This window comes from Protopterus annectens, chromosome 13.part0, assembly GCF_019279795.1.
Source record: "Protopterus annectens isolate FY-2018-M chromosome 13.part0, PAN1.0, whole genome shotgun sequence".
In the NCBI taxonomy this organism is placed as follows: Eukaryota; Metazoa; Chordata; order Ceratodontiformes; family Protopteridae; genus Protopterus; species Protopterus annectens.
This window is the reverse complement of record NC_056747.1, coordinates 231,585,513-231,612,951: the sequence shown is the minus strand read 5'-3', so window position 1 is coordinate 231,612,951 and position 27,439 is coordinate 231,585,513. Positions and strand designations below refer to the sequence as shown.

At 43.2% G+C, this 27,439-nt stretch overlaps 1 protein-coding gene across 1 annotated transcript in view; it reads left to right on the top strand.

Annotated features, from left to right (window-relative positions):
• The window catches only part of LOC122787192 (NADPH--cytochrome P450 reductase), a gene marked incomplete in the record, with an annotated part of 550,447 nt that extends 523,255 nt beyond the window's left edge, over positions 1-27,192 (top strand). The window contains 1 exon segment of the mRNA XM_044053780.1: positions 26,854-27,192. Within this exon segment, the coding sequence (XP_043909715.1) occupies positions 26,854-26,998 (145 nt within the window).
• Positions 27,193-27,439: the final 247 nt, after the last annotated feature.

Below are 27,439 nucleotides of genomic sequence, written 5' to 3'. Positions count from 1 at the left end.
CTCATGTTAAAAGTTAGTTACTTGCAAAACCATACAGAAACTAAGTCCTTGTAAATGTTGCCCGTAACGACCACACTAAAACAATGACTCCAGAACCAAAAAAGAAGTGTATAATGCCCAACAAACAACTCGTAAAAACCAGGACACTTGTGGACTTAGGGCAGTCTGGCACAATCCAGGAACGTATAAAACCACTGTTTTATTCGGTATTCACTACAAAAAAAAATGTTAAGCGCTTTCATCATGTCAAGCATGACTTCCTCAGAACAATTTAAAATGCTGAATTACTCTGTTTAAATACCCACTCCCACCAATCAAATTACAATCAATTAAGTGTAATTAATACATTCTAACACAGGTACATAAAATCAAATACATATATACACCATTAAAATTATTTAACTATAAAATTCATAATTTTTCAGCTCGTTTCTTTAAAAATGGCACAATACTAAACATTTCATCCAACCCGGCTCCCATGTCGACTGAGGGCATTAATGTCATCCCTTTTGTTATCGCATACAAATGTTCGTAGATACGTCTACGAAAAACCCTCTCTGTCTTCCCTATATAAAAGCTAGTCCCCATTGTTCTGGTTTTCTTTTTGGAATTTGTGAGATTGTAGGTAAAGACCGGGGGGAGCAACTGGAAGAATAAATTAGAGATGAAGGAAATAACGTGGCAAATTAAAACTAATGCCACAATGGGACCCAGGTTGAATGAAATTGTGCTATTTATAAAGAAATTAGCTGAAAAATTATGAATTTTATAGTTAAATAATTTTAATGGTGTATATATGTATTTGATTTTATGTACCTGTGTTAGAATGTATTAATTACACTTAATTGATTGTAATTTGATTGGTGGGAGTGGGTATTTAAACAGAATAATTCAGCATTTTAAATTGTTCTGAGGAAGTCATGCTTGAGATGATGAAAGCACTTAATGTTTTTTTGTGGTGAATACCGAATAAAACAGTGGTTTTATACCTCATTTAGTATAGTTATTACCGACATTTAAGGCTGATTGTACTTTAAATTCAGGAAAATAAAATGAAGCCAAGCTGTCTTCTGTTTGCAGCCTCACAAATAGATGTGCTGCACCACAACACATTTAATTACAGGCAGACTGAATATCCAGAATAGATCAAGGCACTTAAGTATGCAAAAACGGATGTGGCTTGAACGTTGGAAGTGCAGTGCATTTGTGCTGTAGCTCTTGGTAGTATCTCAGATTTGTGATGATCCATTTCTATTAATCCTTTCAAGTTTAAGTTTTGCCACACCATTTCTTCCAGCAGGTTGTAGAGTCAAGTATTTTCAAAATCGAGCAAACCAATGCCATCTGCTGAAACTGCTTAAATTAACAAATTAGTTCAATATTCTATATTGACTTTAATATATACTCTCTGAAAAGCTGTCTCATGACATAATTTTTCTGGCCTCTTAATTATTACATCTGTTTTGAGTTTTCACTGCTCACCAGAAAGGAATAGAAAATAGTTCTAGTGCACATACACACTTCCTACTGGAAAATTACATCAAAGTCTGCTTTATTGCAATGCATCAGCCATACCTTACTGTTGGTATAGCTCAGCTGAATCCCTTGTACAGAGGTTTTAGAAGCTTTTACTACACAGACATTCCAAAGCCAATTCCTTTGCATAGAGGGATGAAGCCCTGACTATAATCCAGATTACTTGAGTTTAATTAGCAGCTCGTATGCTAGAGGGGTCAGGCAGGGGCAAGGGGAATGAGTGGCATATGTCAACTAGCCCATTCCAGTAGGGAAGGACAAGAGTTTCCATTGATGACTGGAGCATGCCTGATTGAAGGTTGAGCTTTGTTTCTCTAGCTGCTGTTAGGCCAGTATTGTGATGGTGGCTGTGAGGCATGAAGAAGCTGTCTTCAAGAGCACTGATGCCTGTAGCATCACATTTCATATGTCCAGTTAAGGATTTCCTGTTGCTGTATGATACCCATCCACTATCTCAAGCCTCCTCTTAAAGGAGAATGGCCATGTTAGGGAGGTAGCAGAAAATCATTCTCTCTCTGTCGAGGCAGCTTACCTGCAGGGTTTACAGGAGGATTTGACCAGACCCCTGTCTGGATAAATGTGAGAGAGTCTGGCAGTCTTAGGTGTGGTAGACTAAAAGATCATCATTTTCCTGGAGACTGAACAACCCATTTTGCAGAGTTACAGCAAGATTTTTTTTAAGAAAATGTATTTCAACAGAAACCAGTTAGTCCTTCCCAAGTGTCTCAGAGAATGTGACCAATTTTAATGGTGTCTTCCTTTCTGAATGCTGCTTTTTCAATATATTAAAAGCTGTCTGTAAAAACTAGAGGAAGAAGGCTTATAGTATCATTATGTGTGTCCAGAAAGGAACCCATCGATATCTGAAATTCACCTCATCAGCTTCAGACACGAGACATACTGATGTCTCACAAATCCATAGACTCTTAATTCCTGCAGGAGGGCTGTTGGTGGAGATTTCTCCAAAGGCATAGCTCATTCACTTTGAGTTGTTTGGCTTACTGCCTAAAACATTGTCATTCCCCAGTCTGCTGTACAATGCCTGCACTTGCGAATTTCATCAGATGTATTCTTCTGAGTTCTTGCGTGGATTATGCTTGCTTTGCTGTTTGAAAATAAAAGCAGTACACAACACTTTCACCACTTACATTTTCTGGTGTTCAGTAGCTTCTCGACAAAGCTAGAAATGCATAGCATGCCTGTACATAATTTTTTAATGTATTATTATTTTGCAAATTATAGTCACAGTAGCAATGTTCTGTCTGTTCCCAATCCTTCCCTCGCCAACTGTATCCATGTACATAATGCTGTCTTCAAATTGGACTGATTCAGAGAAGAGCCAGGAACAGCTTTTAAATGGAAATATGTTTGGTATGTCTTGAATGCAAATAAAAAATATTTTCATAGATAAGGAGACCAGAAAAGAAGCTTCTTGTTAGTAATGGATGTAGTTTGCTTTATATCTCACATTAACCAATTCTGTGAATCCATAAGTAATTCATGATTATTACATAATTTAATATATTGTCCTCTCAGAAATGTTTTCGTTTGGACTGGCTCCACTAGCCATCCATGTTGCCAGGAACACAAATGACCACACTGTTGCAAAAACTCTCAGATGGTGAAACTTAACCCCCCCCCCCCATTCATGCTGGATATAAATAAGACATAGGAAAACATCTTAGTTTGAAAAATTATATGGTTTTGGTGTGATCTTATAATATTTGTATATGAGCTCCAGATTACTAAAATTTGTTAGATTCCACTGAAATTCTTTGATGTTCATCGTGCTTCACTGTTGCAGTCCTAACCAATGGGTTATCTGGCTCCCGGTAGCCCTCGATCGGCCAGAATACCAAAGGTAAGTAAATATGACATCGGCTGTCATTGGTTGTAAAGGACGTCCGATACAAAAGGAGGCAGCCACCGTCACTTCCTCAGTCTTCCTTGCCGCGGAGCCCAAAGCAGAAGCATTTCTTGCACGAGTGCCGGTCGGCAGTTTACCTTTTTTGTTTCCGATTACAAAGTTGAAGTCAACTACAGCTAAGTACCCCGTTGGGGATCCTCTTTTCTTGTCTTAACGAATGTCAGAAAAGGTTAATAATTGTCTTACCTGTCGAAAGCAGATTCCCCATAGAGATTTTCATTCCCATTGTATTTGCTTAGGCCTTGACCACGACCTTCCTAATTCTGATCTCTGAGCCTCCTTTAATCCGCGTACTATTCATTGTCGGGCTAAGCTTTTAGCTAACCATTTTGGAGTTTGGCCTAAGTTTGTTAGTATGGCATCCGTTGGTCTTCAGGCTTCAGATATACCCAAGAAACGTAAGGATAAGGACCACGACAGGCTTCAGAAGGTTAAGTCCTCGAATGATGTTAGGATGGTAGCCAGTTATGCGGTAGCCAGTGAGGTGCTTTTGCAGCCCCTGCAGTCCGTGGATTTTCAACTGCAGGCCTCGGTTGAGACCATTTCAGAGTCTCTCAGGCCTCCATTTTGCCTTCTGACCTTTCTCCTGTCGCCTCTTCAGCTGGATCCGGAGCCGCTAAGCTGAGGTGTGCGAGGCCTCAGTTCTTCATTCAGACAATAAGCTCGTACCGATGACCTCTACTGCAACTTTGGTGGTTGCCAGGTCTCCCAAGTCCTTCAGACTTGCAGGTAAATCTTCCAGTCGTAAGCCTGTGAAAAAGCAGGCTCCAGTTTCTTCTCATTCCCCTCAATCCCAAATGGTTAAAATGGCTAATGACCTTTTGACTCTTATTAGGGGTTCCCAGCCTCCTCCTCCTAAAAGGAGTAGGGATGTTTCTCCTGAGGCTTTGTCTTTTTCTGGTTCTGATTCTTCTAGCATTTCTGCTGATGAAGAGGAAGTTTCTCAGGCTTTTTCTCCTTTTGAGGATTCAGATGCAGAGGAGTCCAGCCCTTCTGCTTCTCCCCCAGAGGATTTCTCTTTTGGTGATACTTTGAATACTCTCAGGGTGCATTTTAAATGGGAAAGTCAGGATCATCCCCAATCAAGAAAAGGATTAGGGAGTTTTTGGATTTACTTCGGCATAAGCCTCTGGCTATTCCCCCAATGCTGGAAGTGGTTGATGATGGTTTTCTGGAGAATTCCTTGACTCCAAATTCGGTTCCTCCTGCTCCCAGGAAACCTGACCGGTACTATAGGGTCCCTGGTTCTCATCTGTTTCTTTTCAGGAATCCATTGGCTGATTCTGAGGTTATTTCTCAAGGCCCTAAAGGAGTTAAGGCCACTGTTACCAAAAATCCTGTTCCTTCTGACAGGAATCTAGGAAGCTAGATAGGTGGGGTAAAAATGTTTATACCTCTGCCACTCTTGCTATAAGGTCTACTAATTGTCTTTTTCATTCGCTGAAGTACCAGCAGCACACCTTGGAGGCTATTAAGTCTAGGATAGTAAGTGTGCCTCTTTTGGCGGAGAGTAAGGATATGCTGAATTCTGCCAGTCTTGTCAATAAACATTCTTTACGTTGTGGTTTTGACATTCTAGAAGCCTCCTGCAGGGCTACAGCTACTGGATGTGTTATTAGAAGGCACGCTTGGCTCGGGGAACAGCCCCTTCCAGAGCCTGTCAAGGCTAAGCTTTTAGATGTACCTTTGCATAAGGACAGTCTTTTTGGCAGCAAAGCAGAGGAAGTGCTCAAGAAGATGGAGGATAAGGCCAAGTGTATACAAACTATTAAGGATTTTCTGCAAGTTCAACCTCCTCACTTTAGCAGGAATTAACCTTCTAAGAGTTGGACATTTCCTGATACCAGTAGACAGAACTGTTCTAGGACTAGAGGTTACAAATCTTCTAGGGTGCAGGTGGCTACCCCTCAAAGGACTAAGCGTTGGCAGGCTTCTACTTCTAAGGCAGGAAGTTCTAAGCCTGCATCTCAATCAAAGCACTCTCAATTACTTTATCCAACTTCTGCCTGTTCTTGCCTGCCTGGAAGAGTCCTTTAGCGGGAAGGTTGGCCCTTTTTGCAAATGTCTGGGCCACTGTCATGGACTTCAAATGGGTACTCAGAACTGTATCCCTAGGGCACTCAGAACTGTATCCCTAGGGCACAAGTTTTCTTTCTACACCTTTCCAGTTCCCAAAGGATTCCCAACTTTTCCTAGTTCCAAAAAAAGAAGGCACCTGGCGCCCTATCCTAGAGCTATCCATTCTGAACTCTTTTTTGGTAATTCCAACATTCAAAATGCTCACTTTGCGTCATTTGCTGCCAGTGTTAGAAAAGGATTCCTGGCTGGTAACTTTGGATCTCAAAGAAGCTCATCTGAACATCCCCTGTCAGGGAAAGTTGCAGGCAATACCTTCTTTTCAGGGTGGACAAGCAACATTATCTGCGCTGCCCTTTGGCTTATCTACTGCTCCCAGAGTTTTCACAAAGTGCCTGCCTACAGTCATTGCTTTTTGCAGGCAGAAGAAAATTCAGATTTATCCATACTTGGATGATTGTCTGATTCAAGCAAATTCTCAGGAACAGCAGTTAAAGGATCTAGAATTTGTAAAAGACTCTTCTGTCTTCCCTGGGTCACACACTCAACGAAGAAAATGGTGCAATCCAAGGAGATAACATTCCTGGGAGCGAGTCTGAACACAGCCGTCCAGATGATATATCTCACCCTGGAGAAGCAGACAGCTCTTTCAGCTTACTTCAAGGACTTGGCAAGCCTGTCCCAGCCCCCTGCAAGGAAATACCTGCAAGTTCTGGGATACATGGCCTCTTGCATTCTCATGATTCCATATGCAAGACTGCATATGAGGAAATTGCAATGGTACCTCAAGAACATTTGGTGTCAACACACACAGGACCTGGATATGATGATTCCTCTACTTCCATCTCTGCAGACAGAGTTTCTATGGTGGGCAACAGCCTGTCTACAAAACAACGGCATGCCTTTTCACCCACCTCCTGCCACTCAAGTTCTTACCATAGATGCATCGCATTACGCCTGGGGAGCACACCTGGATGGCAGATGCATACAGGGACGTTGGAATGCCCAGCAGATGCACCTGCATGTAAATCTAAAGTAGTTAATAGCAGTTCAGCAGGCCTTACTAGCTTTCAAGCATCTTCTTTCTCCAGGGACCCTGCTTGTCAGAACAAACAACACCACAGTCATGTGGTGCATCAACAAGCAGGAAGGGACTCATTCTTACCCCCTGTGCAGGCAGAGCATGAATCTTTGGTCCATAGCAGCATCCCTGGGCCTGCATCCCCTAGCTGACTTTCTTCCAGGAAGGCCCAGTGTTTTTAGCAGACCAGTTGAGCAGACAAACCCTGGATCCTCACGAGTGGCAGCTGAACAGACCAGTCTTTTACAGCATCATTCAGTACTGGGACACACCTCAGGTGGATCTTTTCTCCTCCCCAGACAACCATCTTCTACCTCTTTTTTTGCACCAGACAGCATCACAGCAGAGCCTGGAGAGTGGATGCTCTGTCCTTCCCTTGGACGATGCTGTCAGTTTATGCCTTCCCTCCTCGTCCTCTTCTTCCCAGAGTATTATTGAAGATCAGGGACGAATGACCAAGGACTATTCTCATAGCTCCGGACTGGCCCAGACAGCATTGGTATCCACTGCCTTGCAGTCTCTCCCAATTTCCTCTTTGGCATCTTCCTCTGAAACTAGACCTTTTGGTTCAGGAATGGGGGAAACATTCTACATCCTCATCTTCAGTCTCTCCATTTTGGCAGCATGGCTCATTGTATGACTCCTTCCCTTTCTTGTTCCCTTTCCCAGCAAGTGGTTGACGTGTTGATGGAGGCCAGGAGGCGTAGCACTAGGAAGTCTTATGCTGGCAAATGGGAAAGACTCCCTCACTGGATGCAGGCTAGAGGGGAGTCTTCTTCTCAGCCTACACTTCCTCTGATCCTGGAATACCTGGCTGATTTGCTTCAGGGTGGTCTTTCTTTTTCCTCTTTCAAGATCCATGCTTCAGCCATTTCTGCTCATTGTTTTTTTGAACAACCCATTTTTTCTCATCCCCTGATGAAAATGTGTCTGAGGTGCTTGCAACTTAAAACCTCCCAGAAGGGCACCTACTCCAGCCTGGGATCTTAATTTTGTTCTAGAGAAACTCACTCTTCTTCCTTTTGAGTCGGTTGCCATTGCAGATTTAAAGTTTCTCTCTTGGAAGACTGCTTTCCTCTTGGCTATAACTTCAGTAAGGAGGGTTTCGGAGCTGCAAGCTTTGATGGCTGTGGAGCCTTTTCTTATTTTCCATGCAGATAGAGTCTCTCTGAGAACCAACCCCTTCTTTATGCCCAAGGCGGTTTCTAGCCTGACTCTTAATCAGTCCATACACCTTCCTACCTCCTTACCTAATCCTCGAAGTAGAGGTGGAAGGATCCTACATTCTCTTGATGTGCACAGACAGCTGAGGTTTTACCCAGACAGGACTAAAGGCCTTCGGAAATCAGCACAGTTATTGGTCAGTTTTGCCCCTGGAGCCCAGGGCAAGGCTATTTCTAAGCAAACCATTTCTAAATGGATTGCACATTGTATTACTTTTTGTTATTCCTTTTATGGCAAGGTCCCTCCTCAAAGGGTTAGGACCCACTCAACTAGAGCAGCTTACACTTCTGCAGCCTTTTTAAGGGGTGTCCCTACTAAAGACATTTTGGAGGCTGCCACATGGTCTTCTCTTCACACTTTCAGAAAGCATTGTAATTTGCCTTTGTTTTCTAGAGCTAGGGCAGGGTTTGCCACTGCTGTTATGCAAAGGCATTATTTCCAGTCCTTGATTCTTTTGGTTTCTCCTCCTTTTTCTCTGGGCTTTGGTAATCATCCCATTGGTTAGGACTGCAACAGTGAAACACGATGAACATAACACATTTGTGTACACTTACCATAAATGTAGATGTTCGAGTGTATTCACTGTTGCAGTCCTGGTTTCCCTCCCTCCTTCCCCCTTTTTGGTCTTCTCCTGTTCTATTTTCCTAAGGTACAAGCTAAATTTAGTATTATTTGCCAAAGTTGCTTTTGGTTTAAGCCTTGTTTTCTGGGGGCTTCTGACTGTTATGGTAAGAAAGACTGAGGAAGTGACGTCAGCTTCCTCCTTTTGCATCGGATGTCCTGATGTCCTTTACAACTGACGACAGCCGATGCCATAATTACTTACCTTTGGTATTCTGGCCGATCAAGGGCTACCAGGAGCCGGATAACCTATTGGTTAGGACTGCAACAGTGAGCACACTCGAACATTTACATTTATGTTAAGTGTACATAACTGTACTTTCCATTTAATTGTTAAATGTTCAGTGTTATTTGGTCTGAGCACTAATGTTAGGGAGGGAAAATACTTTTAATTGAAGGATATGCTTTTCCTTGCAAATTATGCAAAGAAAAACAATCAAGCATTTTCTTAATTTCACTTTTAATATTCAGACCCTGTAGTATTGCTAAGCCTAGGAAAAGGCATCTTAACTTAATCCGATTTATCCAAAACTGGGCCAGAATGTGTTTTTCAAGACCTGGCACTTGGAATCCAGCCGGCCCTTTACTAACAGTCAGAGTGCTCCAAAAAATCCACTAGGACCACCACACACACACACACACACACACACACACACACACACACACACACACACACACACACACACACAGTTTTTCTAAACTTTCCTAAATTTGTCATACCATATTGAAATATTGAATGGTATTCTAAATCTGAGAGAAATGTGATATAGTTAATGCAGCAATATCCTTACTAAAAGTCACCCCAAAATTTTAAGAGAATCAGGGCTCTAGGGAACAAAGGCTGTTAAGTAAAAGGGTAAAACAGCATACCCTTTTTTTGTCTGATTCCCTTATGATAGGGTTTGATTTCATGGTGCAGTGAACAAAGTCAGACTTGAAGTATACTTTCCTTGCATTTGTGTTCAGAATATCTTCCAGGTGTGTGACATCTTTAATATTGACTCATTTGCTAAGCTGGAAGTGCTTTTGATCCCCAAGTTGTGCTTCCTTCATGGCTGGAAGTGTGGGTCCTGGATGGCTCCTTTCAGAGGGGAGAATATGTATGTGTGTGTGTGTCAATATATATATATATATATATATATATATATATATATATATATATATATATATATATATATATATAGACATATATATAGACACACACACACACATATATATGTGTGTGTGTGTGTGTGCAGGATCTATATCACTTTGTCGAAGGTTCATTTCTTCTACCATTCGTTCAGCGACCCTAATACAGCAAATGCTCACTTCAACGAACAACTTACCCTGGGAAAGGAACAAGTTGGCCATCATAAGAAATTTGTGTTTAACCCACTGTAGTGCGATCTCAAAGTTGGTATATATTGTTTGGGGGGGGGGTGAAGACCCCCTACATGGGTGGGTTCTAAAGTTATCTCCTCCTGCTTTCTTCATCCCAGAATGTTTTACTTCATTTTTCTTTTGTGCTGAAACCTAACTAAATCTGTTACTATTTTGCTATCGGACATTACTATTGTAGACTGTTCGTAAAATCCTGTTAATCATTGTAAATTATTGTACTACTGTAGACTGTTCTTAAAATCCTGTTTAATCTTTGTAAATTATTTTTTGTCTGAACTCTTTTGTAATAAATACTGTTGTTTTTGTGGAGCTTTTCTCCCCGGGCGTCCACTGAAAACGGGCCCCAAAACCCAGTGGACCTCCCCGGTAATCAAACTGAAATAATAATAATAATAAATACTTTGCTTTGTGTGATTGTCAGAATGCTGGGCAAACTTATTCCTTTCCTTGGTTAAGTCATTTATTGACGTGAACGTTCGCTGTATTAGGGTTGATGAAAAAAGGTTTGTGGAAACAAACCTTCGATAAACTGATGTAGACCCATATATGTATATACATGTATGTATGTATGTATGTGTGTGTGTGTGTGTGTGTGTGTATGTATATGTATATATATATATATATATATGTGTGTGTGTGTGTCTCCACTATTCTTCCTTAATATTGCCCGTGATTATAATTTCAGACAAAAAAATCTAATTACTTGGTTGCACACTAGTAGGCCAGAAGAATGTGGTTCCACATACACTGTTTCTGGCCTCTCCAAAGAGTTGTAGTCTAGGTGATGAACATTTATATTTGGCAAAGTAGCTTCGTTCACCAATGGTGTGAAACCTGCAGTAGTTCCCCTTATTTCACTGATCTACCAGAAGGGATTTAAGCAGTTAGTTTTGGTGTCCACTGAGAAGTCACTGATTTAGGTGTACCTGTGCAGCTAAATGGAAACTGTTCCCTGTATAGTTGAAGTGCCACTTTCCTCAGTGTGCGTAAATGTTGCAAGATTGTTTGACGTGTTCAATTTAGCTTCAGTTATTCTGTGGTTATTGTGTATGTTTTTGCCATTTTTGTTCATCAAAATCTCAGGGAGTGTAAGCATGTGACTTGGTTTAGCATAGGTTGGTTAAACAGCTGTTCAAGGGGTATTCTTTGTTCCCAATAAGAACTTTTGTTCTGCTTAGGACTTGAATTTTATGGTTGGCAGGCTAATCCCTCCACCTTTTGAACCTGTTGGCTTTGGTGTACTCTTAAGTTTGTCTCTTATAAGTTGCTGTTCTTGATGGGTACCAGATCAATTTGACAAATTTTATGCAGAACCTTTATCTTCTTTTTGACAAAGACTTGCATGCATTCTAGTACTGATTCATGTTTTCTTTTGAATGTGGCATTGGAGTTCTGTCTTTGTCAGTTTATTTCCCTGCTTTTTTTCTGTACAGGAACTGTCTGAAGGAGAGGTGATGCCTCCATATCTCACATATGCACTGCTAGCAGGAATGTTGTCTCTAGCAGGTGCAGGACGTCTGGAAGGATCAATTGTTTGCCTCTTCTGCAGTGGGTGGTGAAGGGCTGGCAATTGCCATACAATTCTCTCTCTAAGCTGATTAAAGCTTCCTTTACCATCTTTGTGCTGCAGGTTTTATACCTTCTGATTCCTTTGCATTTTTTACATATCTTCCTTAATTTCTGCCTCCCTTTTTATTAAGAGAGTTGTATATTACCAACCAAAATTCGTCTCAGCTGTATACCAGCTTCAGCAGTCCCACAGAGTACTATATAGCAGTTATGGTAGTATTTGTTTTTTAAGAGAACCCACTGCATTGTGTGCTTTTTATTCATTCCACCACTCCCTTGCACTGAAGGTCTTTCCATCTTCAAACAGAGCTCCCGTCATATGGGTTCCAAATGTATGGATTTATATCCTTGCGTACATTTCCTTGCCGGTAGTAGCTTTCCTATGTTCCTCAGGATTAGAAGTGGAGAATGAGTGGTTATGCATGGCCTCCTAGTTTGGCACAGGGGTGCCACCATATGCAACAGCTACAGGTTTAGGAGCTTGAGATCAGAGAAGAACTTGCCCGACAGGTTTATCAGGGAGATCACAACTGTATACCCAGTGCACAAGGCCTTCATGAAGTTAACTGACATTAAGTACTCTATTTTCACTGTTATTTCTTTATACTTTGTACTGTAAGTTTTCAAGTACATCAAGGAGAGGGAGATTAACTACAAAATGACTGTCGGTGTCCACTTAATGTTTATTAGTTATGTTCTGAAGCCAGCCTAAGAAACAAACCTTTGGAATTGGCTGTAAGCTACTTATCATACATAATGCCAAATTGTACAGTTTTGTTTTCAAAAAGTAGGGTGTTTATGTATGTTACTTTGTTGATAAGGATGGCTCCCTGATTTTTTTCTCAGAGCTGAAAATGTCTGCTGTGACGTCATGAAAGACTGGATCCACAAATGTTCAACAATCACACTGCTTTAATGACATTTGGGTAGTAGTGCCTTATTACTCTTCCTTTGGCAGTTTACCAAAGCTCAGAGACCCCTCCCACTGCCTATCTGTGGGTGTGACGGACCAATCACCTGGCAGTACAGGGGCTGCCTTTCAGACCCACAGACAGGACCCTTTCAGTTTTGTAGTGCCATAGTAAGAGAAAGATCTCCTGGAAGACTGCTTCTTACTCTGGATCTCTGCAGCTGCTGAGAAAGGAACACTTTTAGGTTTTATTTCCTTCCTCTGCCCTTTTTTTTACATGCATTTTGTACTTTGAACTGTGTTACTGAAACTTCTGTCATTTTACTCAGTGCAGTGTTCTCAATATTATCCCTGCAGAAAAAGGGTTCAGATTGTTGGATTTCTCCATTTGTTTTCCTGGGCCGAATATGCAGCCAGTATTTGGTATTGATATGGCTATTTTTGTCCCCTGAATTGATGGACTCCGATATGGAATTCATAGAAATTCTAGGACTGATGGCATCCATGATTCTCATGGTATCACTGACCCATCTTCACTTGAAGAAAATTCAGTTCTGTGTCCGAAATTATTGGACCCAGCACCTACATTCACTGGAATCCCGGTTGCTGGTGCTGCCCTTCATCAGACAAGAGTTATGGGGTGGAAAGTACATCTGAGTGTCAGTTCAGGACTTCCCTTCTTTCCACTTGTTCCAACAACATCTGTCCAGACAGATTTGTCTGACTTCACTTGGGGAGCTGTGTCAATGGGAATGCAAGTGCAGGCCACTTGGGGGGGCAAGGATGCACAGAGGGACATCGATATCAAGGAAATATTGGTGGTTATCCGTGTCTTGAAAGTCCTTCATCACCTATGGACTCTGGGACCTCTTCTTGAGGTCATGGACAACACACAGTGATGAGATGTCTCAAGAACAAGGAGTTATAACATCCTACTCTTTGTGCCAGTTTGCAACAATGGCCTTGGGAGCTGGCTGTACAGTATTCTGTAATTCTACTGGAATCCTACATTCTGTCAGAGCAAAATCTTGTGGCAGATAGACTGCAGATCCTGGGCAGACCCGCATAACTAGCAGTTCAAGGCACCGGTGTTCCAGGATCTAGCCCAGATGTCGGTTATCCCTCAAATAAGTCTGTTCACATCCTTTCTAAACAGACAGCTGGAGATGCTATGTTCCAGACATCCTTGCAGCCATGCTTGGAGGACAGATGATTTCTGGTTCCCTTGGACAGGAATGTTATTGTATGCATTTCCACCCTTTTCAATGATTCATAATGTATTTCTGAAGGTTCAGAAAGAAATGCCAGAGATTATTGCGGTGACCCCTTATTGGCCCTGGCAAAGGATGTCCTTCTATTCTCATGTTGCAGTATTCCAAATTTTTGGGTTATTCTCTGCTTTCCCAAACATCTGGCCAGTGTACAAAAGCTTGTAGTCACTGCTAGGTATGTGGGATGTCTGATGTTGGCCTAGGGAGTGTGCGCCATAAAAGTGACATCTGCACGTACCTTTCTTCAGAACTTCTCTGCCGCCAGTCCAACGTCAGTGCTTCATGCCATCTTCACCATCGGATCTTCAGGTTTGTAAGATGAGTACCCCATTGAGGCTGTTTCTGATTCCTTTTTGTCACTGCATGTCTGTTTGGATTACATGTCATCCAGGAAGGGAAAGTGCAGGTGCGGTCGTTAGATCCCCCATAAGGACACCCACGAACTCTGCCTTTACTGTCTAGGGCCTACCCATGACCATCTTACTTGCGCTATCTGTCAGGCCTTCATCCCTAAGACACTGTGCCGTCATCTGCATGCTTTGAGTATTTACTTAGAGAATCAGCATCTTAAACGCTTAGCGTTAGGGATGGAAGGTTTGTCCAGTCAGTCCATAAAACTACTTAAAAAGAAGGCCAAAGTTTCCAAGCCTGAACTTGTTGCTGCCACTCCTCCAGCAGATGTCCCTCCTGGGGCTGATGTTCGCCTGGATGAGCGTTCAGAGTCTGCCATTATAAGAATAGCGGGTACCTCTTGGGAGGCTGCAGAACCTAGGACAGAAGGCACATCCAGGGAAGGCTTGAAGATGTCACTTACCGACGATGAGGGGTAACTTTAGGTTCTCATGGCTGCCCAGACTGGCCCTTCCAGTGCATCCACTGCTTTCCAGCTAACAAACTCTAGGCCTCTTTCTCTGAGACGAGGCCTCCCCTAGGGCCTATGCCTTCTAGGCCTTCACTTAAAAAGAAACACAAAACAAAACATCTCTCCCCTCCTGCTGAAAGTCAGCCTTATTGGCAGGCTTTTTGACAGAGCTTATTTAATGGCTTTATGGCCCTAAGGCCTGCCATGCCTTTTTCCCCACAGGCTGTTCCTCCTCCTATCAGTCCCAGGCCTCAGGCTGAGGAAATTATCCAACCTGAAGCTGAGGACTCCTCAGACTCCTTTTAAGAAGATTCTCTCTCCTATGTTTCTTAGACGCCTTCTCCTCTTGGGTGTGCTTCTCCAGAGGATGACTCTGCTGACTCCCCAGGAGAGGACCTCACCTTTGAGGAGACAATTTCTGAAATGAGAGAACATTTTCAGTGGGACTCTCTTGAAATATCAGAGGTCCAAAAAAGATATCTGCAGATGGAAAACCCTGCTCCTTCTGGAATTCCTCCAGTGTTACCAGCCTTTTTGGATGCTTTTAATGCTGCATCTCTTAATCCTGATTCACAACCCACCTGCCACTAGAAGGCCTGACAGGTTTTACAGAGTCCCTGTTGGGGCAACATTTTTGATAAAATGCCCTTTTGCTGACCCTGCCACTGTCTCAGTTTTAGCAGACAAGCCATCCAAGCTACTTCCCTCCACCTCTGTCCTTTCTACAGACAAGGACAGTAAGGCCATGGAGAGCCTTGGTAAGAAGGTATTTACTTCTGCTACCCTGGCCCTTAGGGCAGTGAATTACCAGATGCAGATGAAATATGCCTTGTCTCTTTTGACCCAGGCTACCAAGCTTTTAGCTGACCTACCTGACTCATCCTCCAAGGCTCAACTCTCAAGTCTAATTTCCCCTCTCTTCTCAAGTTACTAGACATTCAATTAGATGCAGCTTTGGTGCTGCAGAAGCTTCTGCCAGGTCTGTAGCCTCAACTTCAGTCCTTAATAGCTATTCATGGTTAAGGCTACAACCCTTAACCGATGATAGTGGGACCAAATTGCTGGATTCACCCTGGATAACTCTTCCCTTTTTGGATCTAAAGTGGCTGAGCTGTTTAAGGCCCTTCAGCAAAAAGGGAAGGAACTGCAGGATTTAAAACACCTGTTTATCTCCTCTATACCCAGATTTCATAGAAACTATCCCTCAAAGACCCAGTTCATGAGAAGACACTCTGCCCCAGTTCCCATTGCCCGGAAAATAAATGGCACTAGGAAACAGCAGACCCCTTCTACGTCTGCTCAAACTCCTGCACAGACACCTCCCTTTCAGGACAGGGCAGGTAGCCTAGGACTACCTGCCTTTACTGCCCCCCCCCCCCACCCAGACTCCATTCCTCTCTCTCTAAGGCTCTCTCACTGTCTTCCAGTTTGGCAAAACATCACCTCAGTCACGTGGGTCCTTTCCATCAGAGAAAAGGGTTACTTTTTGACCTGGATCATTTCCCCTTCTCCCAGAGGGATCACCCAGCCACCCAAAGATCAACTCCCTCTTTTCCAGCCAGGCATAGACTGCCTCCTTTCACAGGGAACTGTACAACCAGTTCCTCTGGCAGAAAAAGGAAAGGGATTCTATTCCAGACTTCCTAGTTCCCAGGATAGATGGACCTTGGAGATCTATCATGGATCTCTGTCACCTCAGTCTTTTCTTACAGGTACCCACCTTTCGTATGCTTACCTTTCAGACCCTTTTTCCTTTATTGATACCGCAGGGATTTCTGGCCACCTTGGACATAAAGGATTCCTACCGCTATATCCCTGTAAAGTCCAGCTACAGGAAATATTTACACTTTGCTGTTGGTTCCTTATATTTTCAGTTGTCGGCCTTGCCCTTTGGACTCTCTACAGTTCCAAAGGTCTTCACCAAGTGCCTGGCTCCAGTTGTTGATTTTTGCTGGGTCCAAGAGATTCAAATTTTTCCATACCTGGACAACCTCCTGATTCAGGCAGAATGCTCCAGATCCCTACAGACCCACCACCACCAAGTCATCTCAGTCCTGCAGGCACTGAGATTCAACATAAACTTCCACCAAGTCCAACCTGAGTCCTTCCCATAACCAAGTTTTCCTAGGCTGCAGGATAAGGACAGATGTCATGAGGGCATTCCTTCCATGCAAAAAAGTGGAAACCCTGAGGCAATATCTGGCCTCCATTCTCAAAGCCACTGCTTTGACAACCAGACAATATCTCAGACTACCGGGTCATATGGCTTCCGCTATACCCATGCCGACTGTGGCAAGATTTCAGATGAAGAAATTACAATGGTATGTGAAGTCAACATGGATCGAACACTCACACCCCTTGGACATTGGCATTCCCTTCCTTCCTTGCCTAAGGAAGGAGATTCTGTGGTAGTTGAACCAAGTCATACTCAACCCAGGACTTCCATTACAACCCCTTGCACCAGTCCAGGAAATGTGCACACATACCTCAGATGGGGGGGGGTTGGGGGGCTACATTGGGCAGCCTGAAAGCACAGGATACCTGGTCACACACTTTCAGGTGGGAATGCATCAACATCAGGGAAATGAGAGCTATCCTGTTTGCCCTGACAGCCTTCCTTCATGCTCTAAAACATGGTCCCTTGAAATTATTCACAGACTGCACTACAGTTCTATGGTATGTGAACAAACAGGGAGAACCAAATTTTATTTGCTTTGCAGACTTGCTCTCCAAGCCTGAGATCTGGCAGCCCAACAGAGTCTCCCTGTAGGCAGTTTACATCCCTTCAGCAAAGAACTTTCAGGCAGACCCCTTGAGCAGGTACATGTTACAATCCCACAAATGGATCCTACACAGGGATGTGTTTCTGGACATTGTCCTAAGGTGGGGTACACCACACGTAGATCTGTTTGCCTCTCCTCTGAACAGTTACCATTGTTTTGCACCAGGTTTCCCAGTCCATTAGCGAGGGCAACGGATACCTTTTCAATCTCATGGAAGGGGATGTTTCTATATGCATCCCCCCCCTTCCCATTACTTCAAAAAGCCCTGCTGAAAATACAGCAGGACAAAACAAAAATCTTTCTAGTGACTCCCTTTTGGCCAAGATATCATTGGCTCCCCCTCCTTCTGCATTTAGCCAGGGGCAATCATCCCAAGTTACCTCACAGAGTGGACCTTCTCATACAGGACAAGGGATCCATAATCCATACCCATCTAGAGTCTCTGAATCTAGCCCTATGGGTGATAGAATTTTGATCCCTTCTAGACACATTTACACCGAGGACGTACTAACAGTCCTGCAGGAGGCCAGGAAACCTAACACTAGGAGATCTTATTTGTCTAAATGGAAGAGGTTCTCCATGTGGTGTCTGCCAAGACAGCTAGACCCATTCCAAAGTGAGGTTCACTTAGTGCTGTGCTATCTGTGTGAACTCTTGCAAGCAGGGTTGGCATATTCCTCTGTTAAAGTGCACCTTGCAGCTATTTTGGCCTGTCTACCTCTTGATCTCCCTCTAGCTTCCCATCTCCCTCCAAAGTTATTCCTTAAGGGAGTACTACACCTCAGGCCCCTCCAGGAGGTGAGTTCCACCTCCATGGGCTCTAAATTGTTTTAGAGAAACTCAGTGATGTTCATCGTGTTTCACTGTTGCAGTCATGACTGTAGGGTTCTCCCCTGCCGGCAGGCAGTCCTCGGTCGGCCAGAATCCCAAAGTCTGGGTCCGGCGTCGGCTGTTCAACCATGCTTTCTGACGTCAGAGCGCCAGGAGTACAAAGCAGACAGCCGACGCCATGTTCTCCAGTCTTTCTTGCCGTGCGGTGATAGCAGTTCACAAGTGCCGGTCGGCTGACTCCTGGCAATCTTTTTTGAACAAAACTTCAGTCCGAAGATTTTATTCTCCTACACAAGCTAAGTACTCCGTTGGGGAAACTTTTTTCTTGCTCCAGTCTGATGTCAGAAAAAGTTAATAATTGTATTTCATGTGGGAAGCAAATACCTCATAAGGATTTTCATTCTTACTGTATTCCTTGCCCTGGCCCTGACCACGACGTAGCTAGTTGTCGGTTTTGTGCTAGATTCAAAGTACTATTAAACGAAGGTACGATTTTGCATTTCATTACTTCGGTAGGTGTTTTAATTACAAAATGTCGTCGGATACGGTTCCAGCTACCGGAGTTCACAAACGATGCAAGGACAAAGACAGGCCTCCGAGGTCCAAATCCGACGATATCGCACAAGCAGAGCCAGCTTCAGGTTCGGCCGTCGTCAGTGAGGTGCTTTTGCAGCCCCTGTCGTCGGCCATTTCGGAACTGATGGCCGAAAGACTCCCACGAGGAGCCATCTAGGCCTTTGAATATTTCAATTGCAGGACCTTCAGACAATGCTCCTTTGGATGGGTCCGGAGCCGCTTTGCAGGTACCGGCTTCCGAAGGGGTTCTCAGGCCTACTCAGCTTCTGATAAACGCAAAGCCAAAGACAAAGGCAAAGACTCTTTCCAAATCAAAGACTGCAACACAGGCCTCTTCTGATCCGGCTCCCAAGTCACAGAAACAGTTACTTAAGATGGCGGAGGATTTACTTACTATGATTAGGGGTTCTCATCCCCCTCCAGATAAAAGGCCAAGGCAGGAAGTTTATTATGACTCCTCTGATCAGGCTTCTGTTTCTTCAGTTTCTTCTTCTGACCAGGAATATTCTTTCCCTCCTTATGAGGATTCTGATGCTGAGGAATCCATTCCTTCAGCTTCTCCCCCTGAGGATTTCTCTTTTGGGGAAACTTTGCATGAAATGAGGGAACATTTCCACTGGGAAGGACAGGAGTATTCGGAATCTAAGAAAAGACTAAGGGATTTTCTTCTTCTTCCCCAACATAGACCCCTGGCTATTCCTCCTATTTTGGATATTGTGGATGATGCTTTTTCGAAGGCTAACTTAACCCCTGACTCTTTCCCTCCTGCTCCTGTTAAGCCTGACAGATATTACAGGGTTCCTGATTCCCACCAGATTTTATTCAAGAACCCTACTGCTGACCCTGAAACCATTTCTCAGGGTCCTAAGGGAGTTAAGGCCACTTCTGCTAAAAACCCCATTCACACTGAGAAAGATTCTAGATCTTTAGAAAGATGGGGCAAAAAAGTGTACACTTCTGCTACTTTATTCATTAGGGCTTTAAACTGTCAGTTTCATATGCTGAAATACCAGCAGTTTCTCCTCTCTGTTTTAAAACAAAAGCTTACTTCCATTTCTGCCTGTGCAGATGATAAGGAATTACATGACTTAATGCATGCCACTGAACAGGTTGGGAAGCATGGTTTACACTGTGGATTTGATGCCTTAGAGGCTTCTTGTAGGGCTGCTGCCCCTGGCACAGTCATTAGAAGGCATGCATGGTTAAAGGAACAAAATTTGCCTGATCAAGTAAAAGCTAAATTATTGGATGCTCCTGTTCAGCATAATGTTTTGTTTGGATCTAAAGCTGAAGAGGTGATTAAAAAGATGGAGGACAAGGCAAAATCCATGCAAACTGTTAAAGATTTCTTACAAGTACAGCCTCCCAGATTTAGCAGGAATTGGCCTACTAAAAATTGGTCCTTTCCCAATACAGACAGGCCTCAGAGGGGTAGATACAGACGCTCCCGAGGAAGGCCTCAAGCACAAGCCTCTTACAGACCAAGACAGTGGACTGCTTCCACCCCTAGAGGGGGAGAGGACAGGTCGCAAACCCATAGGAAACAGACTCAATGACTCCCTCTGTTGGGCTGCAGGAACTTCTTGCCTGGAAGCCCCTCTCGGAGGAAAACTTTCACTTTTTCACCAAAATTGGACTCATATAACCCAAGACAAGTGGGTTCTGGATGTGGTTTTAAGAGGTTACAAATTCCATTTTCATACCCTACCAAGGCCAAGCAGATGGCCAGATCTTCCAAAACATCAATGGACAGAGGCCTTAAACCAGGTGGAAGCTCTTTTGGATATGAAAGCCATAGAACTAGTTCTGCTTTCAGAGATGGGACAAGGTTTTTACTCAAGGCTCTTTCTAGTCCCCAGGAAGCAAAATTCATGGAGACCCATTCTGGATCTGTCAGTCTTGAATACTTTTCTAGAAATACCAAAATTCAAGATGCTTACTCTGCAGCAGCTACTTCCAATGCTGACCAAAAATGCATGGATGGTGACTTTGGATTTAAAAGAGGCATATTTACACATTCCCATCAGGCAGGAGTGCAGAAAATACCTCAGGTTCAAGGCCGGATCGAGGCATTATCAATTCTCTGCGCTGCCCTTTGGATTGTCTACTGCGCCCAGGGTCTTCACCAAGTGCCTGGCTCCAGTAGTAGCTTATTGCAGACTCAAGGGAATTCAAATTTACCCTTATCTGGACGATTGTCTTATTCAGGCAGACAGCAAGGATGTCTTACTCCAGCATCTAGAATTTGTTCAGAAACTTCTCAAGTTCCTGGGATTCACTGTCAACATAAAAAAGTCAAATTTGACTCCCTCGCAACAGATAACTTTTCTGGGTGCTCTTCTAAACACAACAACCCAGATGGCATTTCTGACATACGAAAAACAATTACAGCTGGCTTCAACTTTCAAAACCTTGGCAACTTTAACTCAGCTTTCTGCAAGGAAATTCCTGCAGGCTTTGGGTTACATGGCCTCCTGCATCCTTCTCGTACCATATGCGGAAAATACAGTGGTACCTAAAAAGTGTATGGTCTCAGCATTGCCACAGTTTAGACATACTGATCTCCGTCCTGCCTAGTCTTCAAAAGGAATTCCTTTGGTGGTCCAAGGCATGTACTCTAAACAAAGGAAAACCCTTCTGTCTGCCTCCTGCCACTCAGATACTAACCACGGATGCCTCAGATTATGCATGGGGAGCCCATTTTCAGGGCAACTGTATGCAGGGCCTTTGGACAAAGGATCAGGAGCATCTACATATCAATTTAAAGGAAATGGTAGCCATTCAGAAAGCTCTGTGGGCCTTCAGGAATCTTCTACAACCAGGACAACTACTGATACGAACAGACAACACCACAGTTATGTGGTACATAAACAAGCAAGGGGGATCTCATTCCTACCCCCTTTGCAGACTAGCCATGAATCTATGGAACACAGCTCTAGCTTGCAATCTGGACCTTCAAGCTCAGTTTCTACCAGGAAAGCAAAACTTCCTGGCAGACAGTCTGAGCAGAAACCTTTCGGATCCACGCGAGTGGATGCTGAACACCGAAATATTCAGGATGATAACAGCAGTCTGGGGATGTCCTCACATAGACCTCTTTGCATCCCATCTCAATCATCAACTACAGAATTTTTGGACCAGGACTTTCCACAAACAAGCTTGGAAAGTGGATGCCCTATCATTCAGTTGGAGAAACCTCTCGGGATATGCCTTTCCGCCTCTTCCTCTTCTTCCACAGGTATTATTAAAGATAAAACAGGACAAGCCCAAGATGATAATCTTGCTGGCCCCAAATTGGCCTCGACAGTTTTGGTACCCAACTCTGAAAAACCTATGTCGGGAGCCCCCTTGGGTTTTACCACGGACTCCGAACCTTCTGTCCCAACATCAGGGTCAGGTTCTTCACTCCCATGTCAGAATTCTCAGCCTGGCGGCCTGGTTAATCCAGGGTCTTTGATTCATTCTCTCCTACCCAAGCAGGTTATGGATGTCATTTTAGAAGCCAGACGTCCTAGCACTAGAAAATCTTATGCAGGAAAATGGAAAAGATTTTGTTCCTGGATGCAGGCTCAGGATTCTGATCCTCTTCTTCCTAACATTCCTTTGATTTTACTTTATCTGACAGATCTCTTACATAAGGGTCTCTCTTTCTCTTCCATTAAGATTCATGCCTCTGCTATTTCCGCTCATTATAATACAGACCCTCCAATCTTTTCCCACCAGCTCATGAGACAGTTTCCCAGAGGAGCTAAGAACTTAAGGCCTCCTCGATCTCCTCCCATTCCTGCTTGGGATCTTAACTATGTTTTGGAAAAACTCACCTTACCTCCTTTTGAGCCTGCTGCCTCTTCTGACATCAAGTTTTTTATCTTGGAAAACAGCCATCCTGTTAGCCCTGACCTCTGCCAGGAGAGTTTCAGAGTTGCAAGCTCTTATGGCTGTAGAACCTTATATTATTTTTCATCAAGACAGGGTTTCTTTAAGGACTAATCCCACATTCATGCCTAAGGTGGTTTCCAAAGTGGCTTTAAATCAAACTATTCACTTGCCAACCTTTTTCCCCACTCCTCAAAATAAAGGGGAAAGGATCTTACATTCCTTGGATGTACACAGACAACTACGTTTTTACCTGGACAGAACCAAGGACATCAGAAAATCAGAGCAATTGTTTGTTTCTTATGCTTCAAGTTCTCAAGGTAAAGCCATTTCAAAACAGACCATTTCTAAATGGATTACTCATGGTATTAGATTTTGTTATTCACACCATGGAAAGCAAATCCCAGGGAGTATACGGACTCATTCCACCAGAGCTGCTGCCACTTCAGCTGCCTTCCTCAGGGGAGTTCCTACCAAGGACATTTTGGAGGCTGCAACTTGGAGTTCAGTGCATACTTTTTCAAAGCACTACAATCTACCTCTCTACTCTAAGTCTAGGGCAGGCTTTGCTTCTGCAGTCTTGCAGGGCCTTTTAGCCACCCCTTCTAATTTATGACCACCTCCCTTTCACTCTGCTTTGGGATTCGACCCCACAGTCATGACTGCAACAGTGAAACACGATGAACATAATACAGTTGTGTACACTTACCATAAATGTAGATGTTCGACTGTCTTCACTGTTGCAGTCTGGGTTTCCCTCGCTCCTGTCCCCTCTTATTTTTACCTTTGTATGGTTTCCTTTCTCACCATTCTTTTGAGGTGTATTTGCAAAGGTTATGGGACCTTACTCATTTTGGAACTCCTGACATCTGGGGCAAGAAAAACTGGAGAACATGGCATCGGCTTTGTACTTCTGGCGCTCTGATGTTAGGAAGCATGGTTGAACAGCCAACGCCGGACCCAGACTTTGGGATTCTGGCCGACCGAGGACTGCCTGCCGGCAGGGGAGAACCCTACAGTCATGACTGCAACAGTGAAGACACTGGAACATCTACATTTATGGTAAGTGTACACAACTGTACTTTGCCCCCCTTTGAACCAGGTTCTAAGGCATTCATGAAACATTGTACCTGGAAAACTGTACTCGTCGTGGCCCTCATGTCAGCCAAAAGAGTGTCGGAGCTCCAGGCCCTCATGGCAACTCCACCTTTCCTCATCTTCCACAAGGACAGAGTGATCCTGAGGACCAACCACACCTTTATATCCACGATGGTCAGTGAGCTAAAGTTAAATCCAGGGTATCCACCTGCCCACCTTTTTTTCTCACCCCCAAAATGACAGTAAGAGACTTTTACATTCCCTTGATGTTCACAGACAACTGAGATTTTACCTTGACAAGACTAAGGCCATTAGGAAACCAGAGCAACTATCTGTCTCCTTTCACCCCAGAGCTGTGGGAAAGGCTGTGACAAAACAGACCATTTCTGCTTGGATTTCTAAGGCTATTTCCTTCTGCTACACATTCCTTGGGAGACGACTCAAGTCCTAAATTAAGGTCCACTCCACTAGAGCCATCATCAGGGGCCTTTTTCAAAGGACTGGACACTGCATTCATTCTGGAGGCAGCTACATGGACATCTGTCCATGCCTTCACCAAACACTACAAGTTGGATCACATCTCCAGATCCAGAACTGGGTTTGCTGGGGCAGTCCTTCATAGCTTCATGGAGAACAGTTCCATTCCATCACCCTCTTCTTCCCTGTGAGCTTTGGCACTCACCCAAGAGTTTGGAATACTGCAACATGTGAATAGTAGAACATAGAATAGTTGTGTAAAATCTTACCATAACCATAAATGTCTTTCTCTTCCATGTTGCAGTATTCATTCCCTTCCTCTTTCCCCCTTTTCCATCTAAACTGTTCCTTCTCGGATGGCACAGGACTTGTACAGCTATTCTGGGACTGGGGTCCAACTGGGGCATTTAGTTCTGAAGAAAGGTATGTGCAGACTTTACTTTTATGGCCCACGCTCCCTAGGCCAACATCAGACATCCCACATACCTAGCAGTGACTACAAGCTTTTTTATACTGGCTGGACGTTCAGGTAGTAGGCAGAGGAATAACCCAAGAGTTTGGAATACTGCAGCATGGAAGAGGAGGCATATATGGTTATGGTAAGATTTTTTACACAATTATTCATTCTTCCTTTTAATGGTATTGACCAAGGCCAATTGCCATAGACCTCCATACACTCTAGATTTGCTCACATAGTCTCAGGGGTGACTGTTGCACCCCATTTCAGAGCAGCTACAACTGGCAGCCTGGATGATTCAGTCTTGACGCCATTTAAGCACTTGTTTCATTAGGATATGCAGCAGATGTTAAAGGAGGCCAGAAAACCTACTACAAGAAAGTTTTGTGTTAACAAATGGATGAGGTTTTTCTAAGTGATCCCTAAATGGGAACAGAAGTTCCCTTGAGGATAACATCCCTCTGGTCTTAAAATATTTGTGCGAGCTACTTCATGACAAAGTATTGCACACATCCATTAAGGTGCATTTCGCAGCCATCTCTGCTTGTCTGCCAGTGGATCTCCCTCTTTCATCTTCTCTTTTGGTAAAACAGTTCATGAAAGAAGCATTGCATGCAAGAGCCCCAGGTAAGCAAATTCTTCCTTCATGGGATCTCGCCCATGCTCTGGAAAAAATGATTTTCCATCTTTTGAACTGGCCATTCAGGCTGATCTGAAGTTCTTAACGTGGAAAGCTGTTTACTCTGGCATCTGCATGGTAAGTTTTGGAGCTGCAAACTCTCATGGTGGGACAACCTTACCTGATTTTCCACATGGATGGGGTTGTGTTATACACTAACCCTCTTTCATGCCAAAAATAGTCTCGGAATTCACTCGGTCTGTTAACCTCCCTGTGTTCTTCCCAGAACTTAAGAATAAGGGAGACAAGATACTTTCATACCTTGGATGTGCACTGGCAGATCAGGTGCTACCTTGACAGAACAAAACCCTTCAGGAAGACTGAAAGACATTTTTATTTCTTGCACAGGGGCAAAGAAAGGTTATCCTGTCTCCAAGCAAACCATTGCTCATTGGTTGTCCTCTGGTATTGTGTTTTGTTATACCCACCATGGCAAGGCAAATACAGGCAAGGCAAAGGCGCATTCTACCAGAACCTTTTCCTCTTCAGTGGCACATTGGAAAGGAGTGGACTTGAGAAATACTGTAGTGGCAGTTCATACCTTTATATGAAGCAGTACAGGCTGGATGCCTTTTCTAAATCTAGAGCAGACTTTGCTAGGATTGTTCTTCAGGAACTAATGGACCCTTTTCCTTCCTCCTCCCAGGTTGCATAAGTTTTGGGAATCTATCAGAATGCCAGTAAGGCAGTGTGTTTGTTGAACATAGTTACCTTTAGCTACTTACCTGTAACAGTAGATGCTCATTGAATACACTACCTTACTGGTTGTACCCACTCACCATCACCCCCCTTTTTTTTATATGTACATGCTTTAATGTTGGGAACTGCTGTTGTGTTATGCTCCACAGCCTTTATTGTTATGCATGTGTGTGGTTTTTGGTTTGAAATAGTAGGTGGTGGCAAAGCCTGCTGAACCCTCGAAAACTGAAATGGTCCTGACTGTGGGTCTGAAAGGCAATCCCTGTAGCTCTGAGTTTTGGTATCTGAATGCCAGTAAGGCATTGTGTTTTAAGAACATTTACTGTTACAGGTAAGTAGGACTTCAACAGCTGTACTTTCCTCACTACCTAAGCTTATGGATAAGCTACAGTAGTTCCATGATAAATGCCTCCGCAGTGGCTTCTTACTTCCTAGAAAGACAAGCTGCCAACTTTTTCTTGCAGATGGAATGCCTTATTTAGAAAATTAACACATTTGGTGATACAGTAGAGAAACCACTATGTAAGTTAGAAGTTAAGCCTTTCAAACCTATGTAAATAGTTGCTCAGAACTTACCATGACTTTATTTAATGGGAGTGACTATATAAAAAGAATGAGTAACCAAGAAATTAAAAATGAAACACACTACATAATCCTCGTTTCTTTTGCAAAATCACTTACAGCTTCAACATGAGGAATGTGACAAGAAATGAAATCAGTTGTAAAACAACGCTTCTGAAAGTGACCAGCATTTTTTAATCACTACATTTGTATCTTGAAATCCTGACAGTGAAGTACTTTGATATGAATTCCATTGTATTCTTATGGTAGCAACATTTATGTATAGAGGTTATTTCTGCTCTAGCAGAGAAAATGTAAATTTGCATTTGACTGTTTTGTTTTGTTTTATTTTTTAGGGATGCTCGGAACATGGCTAGAGATGTGCAGAATACTTTTTACGATATTGTTAGTGAACTTGGAAGTATGAGTCGTGACCAGGCAGTAGATTACATAAAGAAGTTGATGACCAAGGGTCGGTATTCTTCAGATGTGTGGAGTTAAGCATAGACACCGGACATTTTAGCCATTAGTAATGATGCAAGTGCCCATGGTTTTAAAAGCCCTGTTGATGCTGGGAGACTGACTGACACACAGTAAAATGAAATTCTTTAATTCAGTGAACTTTATACGTCCTCCAGACTGTGGTTTCACATTTGTATTTTAACAAAAAACATCATAAATGACCTTCAACTGTATCACACGGTCTTGATTTTTTTCTTTTAATATTGAAGTCTTCTTATTAGAGTTAACCATTGATGCTGTCCACAAATGAGTTACCTACATGATATCAACAGATGCTGATATTCTGAAATCCTAGTCACTGTACTTTTTCACTTTTCTTCTGTTTTTTTTTTTTTTATGGATGAAATGCAGTTAGTGACACCAGTGTAATTGTGAGTACATCGTATCCAGGAGAGCTATCCGTATATAATTTTTGATGGT